The sequence below is a fragment of the Taudactylus pleione genome, unplaced genomic scaffold (assembly GCF_031769625.1).
Source record: "Taudactylus pleione unplaced genomic scaffold, aTauple2 ptg000010l, whole genome shotgun sequence".
Classification (NCBI taxonomy): Eukaryota; Metazoa; Chordata; class Amphibia; order Anura; family Myobatrachidae; genus Taudactylus; species Taudactylus pleione.
Window position 1 is genome coordinate 11,676,347 of NW_028284413.1, and position 12,302 is coordinate 11,688,648.

At 44.4% G+C, this 12,302-nt stretch overlaps 1 protein-coding gene across 1 annotated transcript; it reads left to right on the forward strand.

The window, feature by feature from the left end:
• The first annotated feature begins 1,594 nt into the window (after positions 1 to 1,594).
• Positions 1,595 to 11,651, forward strand: PTMA (prothymosin alpha). The gene is made up of 5 exons (XM_088467490.1): positions 1,595 to 1,820; positions 7,305 to 7,385; positions 8,853 to 8,943; positions 9,849 to 9,922; positions 10,626 to 11,651. Exons 1-5 carry the CDS (start codon positions 1,776 to 1,778, stop codon positions 10,674 to 10,676), a joined length of 342 nt encoding a protein of 113 aa, XP_088323616.1. The 5' UTR covers positions 1,595 to 1,775; the 3' UTR covers positions 10,677 to 11,651.
• Positions 11,652 to 12,302: the final 651 nt, after the last annotated feature.

Here is a 12,302-nt window from a genome sequence, read left to right on the forward strand (position 1 = left end):
GCCATTTATGGCGCAGCAGCCTACACTATGTGCCGCATGTTGCAGTACACACGATGTAATGACCCTACAGGACATTAGTGAATGCTAAAGCTAATGACCAGGGACAGGCGGGATACCTAACCATTATAAGACCGATAAGGATGGCCGGGTAGCTGGCCTTCCAGCCGGTAGGGGCAGCATTGTCTCACACCTGGAGCGGGCACCTGGGAGGTAAGTAATAGGACAGTGGGGGATTACATTATGTAATTATATAGAGAATACACATATGGCAGCTGAAATAAGCTACGTCGTCGGCTCTTGTACATTTAGTTACCCCTGCGGTGTGGTGACCACAGTAATAATAAGGATACTAAGCCCTATCTGGTGCCTCATCCTCATTACACAGCGCCGGACAGTGCTGCTCTCACACATAGCACAGTGGATGCTGCGTCTGTCAGGCTGGTGGCTGCGTTTTATGGTCGCCGTAGCAGCAGCAGCTCACAGGTTGCAGAATAGCGGCCGTCCCCGGTACTGCACCCTGGCAGCAGCAGTGAAAGGGTCCCGAGGAGGGCGGGACGGTCCGGAGAGAGAGAGGTGACGGTGTAATACAGGGGGAGGGTCAGTGCCGAATGGAAAATTTCCACTAAGTCGCGCTCTTTACAGGTTAATTAAATTGGGGGGGGGGGGGGGGGGGGGAGAGAGAGATAAGAGACGCATTTCCCTCGCAAAACCGACCCTGTAGCCTCGTGTAGTAGCCGCAGGCCGGTAGGTTTGGCGAAGGAAAGTTAGTAGCTGCCAATGGTGTATCCTAGCTATGTGATAGTACATATATAATGTATACTATAGTGTCTTGTATACATGACTTGCGTGCCCGTTAGCGGCGCTGCGCTCCCCTATCATACATGTGTGTAGTGTATAGGGATCAGGGAGAGGTGTAATAGGGAAGGTGTGTAATTAGTGTCCGGGGCTATGACTGCTAGTAATAACCGCACGGTCACATCGCGCTATAAACCGCGCTTATAGAGCCAAACGCGCTGCATCTGGCGCCCCACACAGGAGATGCTCAGTCAGTGTCCGCCTGCGCCGTACCCAGCACATATATCTTTCTATAGAACGCTGCCCGAACGAAGGGTACTAGAACGGTACTCCATTGCGCGCCACCGCGTACATAGCACTGTGCGCAGAGGGCAAGTAGATGCCCTAGGGGTATGTTTCACAACGTAAAGGGGCTGTTCTTAATCTAGGCGCTTTTGCTGTTTCTTTTTTTTTTTTTTTTAAGGTTTGCACACGCCACTACCATACCGCTCCCCCTCCTCTCCCCCCTCCCGGAGAAGAAGGAAAAAAAAAACCCTGTTCATTTGCATGGGATTGCCAAACTAAGCGCTGCTAATGCTAAACCACGGCGCATGCGCTATGGAGCGGCCGGGAGGCGCACAGGCTGCCAGCGGAACTGCAGCTGGGAGAGCGCAGGCAAACAAGCCCCCCTCCCCCATTGTTTTACCTTGGACCAATCATACAGCGGGGATGTCGGCCCCCCTTTTCTAGGGGGAACTTCACCAATCAGCAGGCGAGAAGCCGGTTTGTTGCTCCTCCCTCTAATCTATATTAAAGTCTCTGGCGCCGCGTGAGTCCGTCACTGGCAGTCACTATAGAAAAATTAAAAAAAAAAAAGCCATCTTTGCATTGTTCCCGCACCCGCTCCGCCGTTTCCCCGGATCTACCTGCTGGAGACCCAATTTTTTATTTATTTTTTTAAGATCTGTATAGATTAGATTATATTTTATTATACAGTAACCATGTCAGACACAGCAGTGGACGCCAGTGTGGAGAAGACAACTAAGGTAACGACACATCTTTGTGGAGTAGTAGTAGTGGTGTGTGTATGTATGGAGAGCCTGGCAGTGCCCTTTGTTACAGTGTAACTATGTTGCACCTGATCTCTCACTTATTGATACTTTGTCCCAGTTGTCAGAGGCTGCTGGTCACGGACAAGAAGTTTGGGTTGAAAGCCATGGGCACTGTACTGTGTGGGGGGCATTGGTAAGGGCAGAGCAGATGGAACCGGTACCCGCTGATCATAACAGGGTTAGGTGTTACCCTGATTAGATGAAGGTGATGCTGGGTGGTATTAGAGTGCGGAGCCTGTCAGACACCCTCGGTAAGACCGGGCTCTCACCAATGGCATACACACCGGGCGCTGTGACTGCATCTCTCCCCTATTAAAGTTTGCCGACAGCATCAGTGTAGCTGGCAGAGGGGCAAAGAGCTTCGTGCTCACGACTGGTGCCCACGCACAGCAGGGTGGGAGAGCTGGCATCCCCCGCGCTAGGAGCGATGTGCTGCTGCTGCTATGTGGTGCCCGCTCCTCACACAGCGAGGCTGCTACACAGGGGAGATGGAGCCTCTCGGGTGCTGTCACCTCGGCTTATGACTGAGCGCGCTGCTGATGTAACCCTATTACCGGGGGCATATTGTGCTGACCTCTCACCCCTGCTCCCTGCATTTTCATCTCTCAGTATAAAGTCTACCGGAGATTCAGGATGGGACATGGAGATATGGGAGGGGGTTATCTCCATACATGCCGGAGGGTTTGCGCCGATTGTGACAGGAGGGTCTCAGCGCTCCCCAATGAGGATGGCTCCGTGTTCCCTTGGTCGGTCTCCCTGGTAATGGGCAGACTATCCATGCATTATGTGCTCCCATTTCAATAAGCCCGGTAACTTGCTCCCGTGTGTGATGAATGTGTTATTGCATTGTCCGGGGTGGGCATCCTCTCCGGGTCAGTGCTATGTATGCGCCCCAGGGCAAGTCCCCTGCTGTGTGCTGGCTGGCTGGGCGCCTGGCACTGAGCCCTTTCATCTTCCTTGGGTTAGTGAGTGTGGAGGACTGCGCTGTGCTATGAGCCCCATAGATGTACAGCTCCGTGTAATGACAGGGATACCCGTTGCCGAGCTGTAGACTTGATGACACTCGAACGTGACATCTCCGAGTAACCCGAGCGCAGCCAGGATCAGCATCATGCCGGTCGGTGTACGATGCCTTTGACCCGACCTTATGCTCCCCAAGTGTCCCTTCCCGGCAGGCAGCCCGTGTGTAACGGCCGCGCAGGGGTTACTGAGGTCCCAGCTGCGCGGATGAGTTATGATGGGGAGGGGGCTACTGCCACTTGTTTGTGTTGTGCACAGTTCACCACGTCCACCGGCTGCAGTCCCGGGGGAGACGATGAGTCTAAGGGGAGTGCGGGGAGGGGGACAGATGGTAACCGGATTAGACTTTGAAGACAAGAGCCTTTAATTAGGAGGTGGAGGAGGGTAATTACCAAGTGCGCTGATTGCACAGTGTCTACCTGGGAACACTAATCGCGATTTCTATGCGTGGACCCAACACCGTGCCTGCTGCACAGGGGAAGGTGGATAATCGGGAGGGGAGCACAGCATGCGCGCTGTATACACTCCGTCCATTATTATTCCCCTATCATCCCGTTTATGCTATTACTGTATTGTCTCCCCCGGTTCTAACGTGAGAGCTGCTGTAGCGCGTCATTCTCCGTAAATTGCAGTGAGCAGTCTCCTGGGACTCGTAGTCTCTCCGCCCTCCCGCTCCGGGCGTGTCTGCATGAGGGAGTCAGACGAGCCCAGTGTCAGTGTTCTACAAATCCCGGGAGCCTGTGCGCCTCATGGGGGCCGGCACACAGAGGGGGCGACCAATCAGCCGCTCCGGAAAGTAGCATAAGGACATGGGCGGGGACAGAGGCCAAGGACTGGCCAATGGCTGGGCGCCGTGAGCGGCACCGATTTTGAAAGGGAATTTAAAGCGTGTTTATATATTGACTACACCGCATACTGACAGAAATTAATTTACAGAATACACTAAAAGGGATTACGTGTAATAGTGCACTTGCTCCTGTAGGCAAGTCTTCTATTATATCAATATAATCTGTAAAATTGTGCACTTAAAATAATGACTTTGGCTGATGGGAGCCTATGTGACATCAGTCTTGTTTGATGTATAGTAAAAAGTATGTTCACCTTCCTGGAGGCCAATTTAGGACTCGTGTCCTCACTCTCCCAGGACACTCCCCTTATAAATCTAAAAATATTTGGCGCCATATATATTCCCATCATATGAGCCCAAACACACAGGATACTTGGAGAAGGGTTCTGGTCTTCTTAAAAAAAACTGACTTGGTGTTGTTCAGTAGTAGTCAGTGGACTTGTGGAGCTATAGTGACTTAAACAGTGACTTGCAGTTGTGCAAAAAAGACAGTCCTATAAGGTAATGTATCAAGCATTGAAAATAGTGGAGAAATGGACCAGTGGAGAAGTTGCCCATAGCAACCAATATGCTTTCAAGTTGTATTTATCAAGTACAGTCTATAAAATAGGTAGGAGCTGATTGGTTTGCTATGGGTAACTTCTCCACTGGTCCACTTCTCAACTCTTTTCACTGCTTGATACATAATCTTCTGTGTACCTTATACACTTCCTGTCTACTAGCTGTTCCATTATTTGGGTAAAGCTGGTACTTCTCTAGCCTTGTGTTTAGTTGATATAATACAAGTATTTACAATTGTACAAATGGAATTGCTAGCTCCTTGTGTGTATCTAATTATAATCTTTTAGTAGTTTGACTTGTTTATTAAATTCCAATCTATCTTATTATGGTGAACAATAGAACTGTACAGTAGGTAGCACTTACCTTTCAGGCTGGGCTGAGACTCCTATGAATATATTTACAAAAGTGGAGATGTTGCCTATAGCAACCTATCAGGTTCTACTTATCTAGTACCTACTAGAAAATTATAGTTAGAATCTGGTTGCTATGGGCAACATCTCCACTTTTGTAAACCTGCACTTTAGTAATATATCCTTTATGCTCTGTGAGTAGTAACAAGTTTTATTTAAATAAGGAAATAGAACCCACAAATAGCAACTATCTGAAACTTCAGTTTTGCATCACTAGCAACACCAGTACACTCGCATGATTGGCATTACACACTTAAAAGATTTAATGAATGACGGAACAATCACTGTTCCATCCTTCATTAATATGTACAGCCTCACATGCGATATCGCGTGATTGACTGTGCTGCACAGTAAATCACACGATATCGAATGCGACTGCAGGAGCGTGCAAATCGGGCATACTCCCTGCACGATAAGCCCGATTTGGCCAAATCGTGCCAAGATCGTCCTGGTGTGTATACACCCTAAGTCACCTGTGACCAAGTATGGTTACCTATAAAACCTGGACCGTTAGGGTGCCTTGAGGACAGAGTTTGGACCCTTTGGCATAACCTTTCAACAAAGTTGCTTTGTTTCCATTTAAATTGCAAGTTAAGGTGGGTACACACCTGACAGATATATCTGCAGATGATAGTCGTTCATATACACTGAACGACCATCATCTGCATGCTGCAGCTGGTCCCTGTGGCCGGGGAGCGGGTAGAGGGTGTGGCCTAATCGTGGGAGGCGTGGCCAGGCCCCCATCGAAATAAAAAACCCATTTGCGGCGCTAGGGAGGGGGGCGCTGTGTGCCCCTCAGCCCGCCGCACAGCGTGATCGCTCCTCCCTTTGGCATAGGAGACTGCTCGGGCTGCTGCTTTAGCAGCCTCGGACAGTCTCCCAGTGCAGCCCAGCACACAGCCACGTGTGCTGGGCTGCTGTGGATGGGGAGCTGTGCCGGACCCAGTAAGTAGTACGCGCTCGTGGCTCCCCTCCCCCCTCTCTACACCCCTGTGTACGGGCGATCGGCTGATCGCCCGTGCACACTTGCCGATGGACAGATATGTCTGCAGACATATCCGTTCATTGGCTTTGCAGCACAGCCAATGCGAAATGTCTGTGAACGACGTTGTTCAGACACATCGTCTGTACACACTGGCTGACTGGGGCACGATATATTGGCCAATCAATTGATCGGCAAATATATCGGCCAGTGTGTACACAGCTTAAGACTACTTTTGTGCTGTTGTTCCTCTTCTAACAAGGTTTTTCAGTTGAGGCTGTGATTGCATTGGGAAACACTCACCTCCTGTCACATGGGAGTGCTTAAACTCACAAAATTCTACATGCAATATGTGAGGTGTGAAAACTGCCGCCCCCTGAACAAAACTGTACCTTAAACTTCTTGATCATTACACCCTGCTACAATTGTGAAATCACAGCAAAATGTGCCAGGACAAGTTACAAGAGAGGGGTGGGTTTTTGCTAAATATTAAGACTTTGGGGCATGTCCAATTAGCTGCGAAAAGTTGGCAGCTTTTCGCATGCCGGACTTTTCGCAGTCATCGCTGGTTTTACCTGCGGAAAAATTTTGCGTGTGTCACCACTTATCTCCGGAATTCAATTCCAAAGGACGTGAAAACGGGACCCCGCAAAAAGTGCTGTCGGTTTTGGGGAAATCAGCCTGACACCCCCCAAAAGTTGCACTAACATTGGAGATCACTATAGATACCCCCAAATAGTCCTGCTGAAGATATTTGGGTTATTTAAATGCTCTCATTATCTGTTAGCGTCTTTGCACAAGTTTTGAAGAATAGCATTTAGCAGTTTTTTTGATAACTAGTCCCAGCAAATTTGGGGTACCTGAAAATGGGTGCAAGCATGGTTAAAATTTGTAAAAGTGTGGTTTTAAAAATACAGTGAAAAATGCATCTTCCGCAAGCACCTGCAATAAAAAAAACCCACCCCTAGACACCCCCAAAGTCTACATATTTTTTTTTAAAGATTTTTATTGACGCAGTTTACCTTTGGGGACCTGTCCTAAGGGTGCAGGGTGGTTTCCCCACCGTAGCACCCCAAAACCACAATTCTGCAATTTTTTCCGCCAGGTTTCATAGGCAAATCTTTTTCGCCTATGCCAATACATTGAGTTTCCGCATCAGCGAAAAGACGCCACAATTTAATGCGGGGATAAGTTTTCGCCTGGCGAAATGACGTCACCGGCGAAACTTTTTCGCCGAAAATGGCTTTTCGCACTTAATTGAATACGGCCCTAAGTGCTATAGGCAGGTTGGTAACTCATTTGATGGCCCTGTCCTTTCTGTATGTCGGGGTCATATAGGTTCCACAAGTCTGGCAAGTTTATAACTTGAGTCTATCACGGGAATTATAGCCAGATAATGAAAGTAACGGTCAGACTGATAAGTTCATTAACTGTTCAGGTCCCATGTTATGCACCCATATGGTCTTGTTATATCGAAAAGTCATTATAGTAGAGAAAATGTGTGTAATACATGTACTTATGGGTGACTTCAAATTAAATTGGCAGCACAATCTATTGTTAAAGTATGTGTCAAAACTAACCTATTTATTTTTATGAAGGACTTGAAAGTAAAAGAAAAAGAAAAGGAAGTTGTAGAAGAAACAGAAAATGGAAAGGAGAAGCCAGCAAATGGGAATGCAGTAAGTGCTCTGTTTACACACTTTGAGTTCTCAAAATGTTTGTTAGATCTTTTGCAAGATCTGTTCCCACACAGGCCAATAGATGACTCTGGAGTATAATTAATGTCGGCATAGAAAATTGGTATTCTTTATGCTGTACTTCAAGAGATTTTTGTTTTTCTTTAAGTAGTCCCTTATTACCCAACTATCCCTTCCTATCCTTAAGGTGCCCATCCACTAGCAGATCAGGGAAAGACTGTACGATTACGACATCATAATCGTACCGTCGTTCTCCTAGGGGGTGCAGTGCCTACACTGAACGATTGATCGTTTAGTGTAGGCACATTATTCATCCCCGAACATGGCCAATCTGTCGTTATCGGCAGATTGGACTGCATTTTCGGCCGATGATTGATGTCGGAAACGACCAGCGGGAGCGCGTATTGCTGGTCGTTTCCGACATTTGGTGCATGATTTGTGCACTATTTGCGGCCGATTACTGAGCGATTAGCATGATTACAATGTCGTAATCGTGCAATCATACAGTGTAATCGGCTAGTGGATGGGCACCTTTAAGCTGGGCATCACTATACAATTTTCTGTCATATCTGTCCAATCTGGCTGGTTGGAATGAAAACCTGGTAATGTATGGGAGCAAATGACAATCGTCCATTTGCTCACAAACACTGGAAAATAGCCAAAAATGGTTGTTTAGACAAATTGGTTAAACACACAATTTAACCAATTTGAACTATATTTTTTTTGTCCTTTTTTCAGTGTTTAAAACCATATGATCGACTGTCATTTGCTCCCATACATTACCAGGTTTTCATTCCAACCAGCCAGATTGGACAGATATCTGACAGATAATTGTATAGTGGATTCCCAGCTTAAATCACAGGGACTGCACTGTGCAGCGGTTTTTCCTAGGACTCCCCATTTCTCACAGCTCCTGCTAAAAAACTGGGATGCAAGCAAAAAGACCAATCAAGAAATTGCAGACTCTGATTGGTCCTGTATTCACACCCCACAGCACCCCCTACTTCCATTTAAAGATGGTGAGCATAAGTGCTTTACTGGCTCTGTATAACAAGATCGGCATAGATCTATTGACAGTGCCTGCATGTAGCAGCTCCTGGGGCTCTGACTTCGGGAAGGGGATATTTTCGCAGATGGTAGCTTTAAGCAATGCTTATTAGAGGCCACTTGCTCCCTGCCCAAAACTGAAGCTGTTTGAATTCAGATGACACTATTGTAATCATTGGAGACTTATTAAGTAACATGCTGCAGCATACATGAACCAATTGAATTGGTCAGTCTACTGAAAAAGTAATAATAACAATGTCTCTTTCTACTTATGCCAAGCTCAGATTAATTTGAGTATCCCAGCAATTATAACTTTAAGTTATTACCTCCATAACTGAAATCTTTTTCAAAAGGACAAACGTTTCATGTAATTTGTATTGAATATTAAATGTAACACTTCAGGAGAATGAAGAGAATGGAGATGATGGTGGAGACAATGAAGGCGACGAGGAGGAAGAGGTTGATGAGGAAGATGAAGAGGATGAAGTAGAAGGTAATATACTGGTAGCTAAAACCTTTCTAGTGGATTATGTATGTTTAATATATAAGAAAATGGAGAGCGAATCCGTATTCTAAATTGGCTCTCCTTGATGGAACTATTGGCAGTTATGATGGATAAACACGCACTTGGCAATTCCATTATCCGTGATGTGTGGCATTCCACATCATGGACAATTGTGGTTGAGCACCTCTATTTGGGTGTGAGGAAAAATGGGCGAAGTGTGCCTGCAAAGCGCTGCAGTTACGAGCTTTTGGACGCATTTCTAATAGCCCACAGATTGTTTTCCTCAATGATGCATGGCACTGATATCTTCTGATGCATAATTCTGGTCAAAGAATGATGGTTAATGACAGATTGTGTTCTGTTTTAGACAATTGTACACCTTAAGTCATCATTACCCAAATTACAAAGTGAATGTGATGCATCCTTGGGTGATATAAGCCTGACAAGGATGCAAGTCTAAAATTAAAATCCTACATTTATTAACTTTATTTAAATCTTTGTAGTGGTTTAGGTTTAAAGACTATTAAACCTAAAATTCAAATTTGCTTAAGTGCCCAAAACTTGCTAAAGTATCATAGATAATCTGGTGTCCAGCATTCCACTGAATCCAGGTTAGCAGGTCTCTGATCTCTTATGTGATCCCTAATTGCTCTGCTCACCTCTAAGCAGCGTGTTGTTGATGATGAAAAATCCCACCGAGAGCATCACCAGGACACTGCAGACATCAGGGGAACCCTCCATTTTGGGCACAGTGTTATACATCATGAATTATTATCTGGGGTCTATGTATTAATTTTAATTAAACTGCATCTTCTGTTTTGGAGCTGTTTTGTTTATTACATTGCTAAAGCATTAATCACATATCACAACTAATTTAGTGTTTTCTTTTTTAGGAGATGAGGATGAGGGTGATGATGACGATGAAGCTGATGGACCCACTGGGAAAAGAGCAGCAGAAGACGACGATGTGAGTGACACAAGCAGTATAACAATATATTGATTGCATGGGTGTACTTTATTAATTGTATGGACTACTGCAACGGTTCAGTAGAGTGGTACTTGGATTAGGCTTTCTCTTGTGTCCTTAACTACTTAGTGGCATGCTGTAATATCATTTTAATAAACCAATAAGCATTTTTCATTTGAGTTAGATGCTAATTTGCAAAATTATAGTCCTCTGCTCTGCGCAACCAGATCATATTTCTGACTCCCACCTGGCAATTTTGCTTACTGCCTTGCCTATATTATGCTTTGTGACTTAGCATTGCTCCAGAGGACCCATCTGTTAATTCTGAAGTGGAAATATTTCTGTAAGGCCCATTTCAATATGTTAGCTGCTGCCAAACTGCTTGTGCATATACAGTGGTCAAGAAACTGTTTTTATGCATGTTATTGTATTAAGTGTATGTAATTTAAGACTGTTCACTAAAGAATCTTACATTTGCAATGGTCATAGGCCTTAATCCCTATGATGGCTTTTACTTGGTTCATATCATTTTACAGGTTAATGTAAAAAGCATGATCTATGGAATACAGGGGTTTATTGACTGGAAATTTCCAGGCTTCAAAATTGTCAGATTTGATAGCAATCTTAGAATATTAACAATGTTAATGTATAATGTCACTGCTGATACTTTATAAGATGACTTTAAGAAATTATCTAATTCTAGGACGAAGATGACGTTGAAACAAAGAAGCAGAAAACAGATGAAGATGACTAGAGGGGGGGTTTCCCTGTCTCCATATAAATTCTATATATAATCCTTCTCCACCGCCTCCTCACCCTCATCACGCTCAGAATATGATCACTTAAAGTGATGCATCCGTCCCACCCTTCACGCAGGCTCCCATGGCCCCTTTCTCCGTCCGCACATATGGCTACGTCTGAGGCGCAAGTCACTGTGTCCCATGGTGCATTCTTTTTAGAGCAGCCCTTGGCCCTCTTAAACTGAGTGGGCTGCCCCTTCACTGCCTGTGTGGGTTGCACTCACTTGCTGTCCTCTCCGGTCCTGAGGAAAAAGGGGGTGAGGTTCACCACAACAGAGGTTTTTTTTTTTTCCTTTTTAAAATTCTCAAATGGAAAACTAAAACACCCTTGGACGTGGGAGTCCTATGTTTGTATTTTTTATTTACATTTTATATTTTTGTACATATTGGTATACAGCTGTCCTTTTTCTGTACCAGGGATCTGGCTGACAGGGTGTGGGGCTTTTAAATTACACATGTAATTTTGTTTTATTTTATTTTTATTTTTTGGAATTGCTCCTGTAGATTTCTGTCAATTTAAACCCTGATGTATTTTGTTCTTTTCTGGGTGGGGTGGGGTGGAGCAAGATAGGGCTGTTTCTTCTCCAAAGGGAACAAATGGAGAGATCTTTACAAAAAAAGAAAAAAAGTTGTTACAAAAAAACCTAAATAAATAAGACAAAAATTCCCTTATAAGAAAAATATTCTGATCATTCCAGTAACTTTTTACTTTTTTTGTTTTTTTTTTGTTGTTTTTGAACATATTTTTAGCTGTACTTTAGATGGGTTTGGATGAGTAAAATGGCCAAAGATTTAATTTTTTTTTTTTTTTGGCGTTCTGTCTGAAGTTGCTGTTTACTTTGTCATTTCTTGGCCTGGCTGGATGTGTGTGGCAGTATTGTCAATAAAACTGCAATTTTAATTTGCAGGCTTTCTTTTTGTTCTAATAAGCATGGTGTTTGAGTCTTCTGTTCATTTATTTAGTGACACCAATAAATATGAAAACTGATACAAAGTGTAACGATAAACGTAGATCAGTCAGAACATGCAAGAGCATGTTATAGGTCATATCCATAAATAGTGATGTTATTCCTTATATTTCCCACATTTTCTTACAGTATACTGAAGTGAAATAATATCTTAACATTTGTCAATATTATTTACAGGTGTTTGTTCAATACTTATATTACCACAAGCCTAAACTACACTTTACATCCTATTATTTTTCTGCTATAACAATAGATACTTGAGTACTAGTAATTGCTGATCCTTCTGAGGAAAAGTACCAAGCTACACATGGGAGTTTTTGCATAATGTTAGTCTGGCATTAACAGAAAATATGCCCATCTATATAGTAATTTTCTTATTGGGATTAATGATACCATGCACTAGTATCTCTTTCTCACTGTCTGCCACGGTAACAATATAACATCAGGGCTGGATTAAGGATCACTTAGGTCTGGGCCTGAAAATAGTCATGGGTCTGTTGTGAGACGCAGAGGCAGTGTGACCAGTGCTGTGCAGGTGTGTACATCACTACACTGTCAAATGTCTCCATAAATAGGTGAAAGTAACTTTGCATCAATTTTTCAGGAAAATAG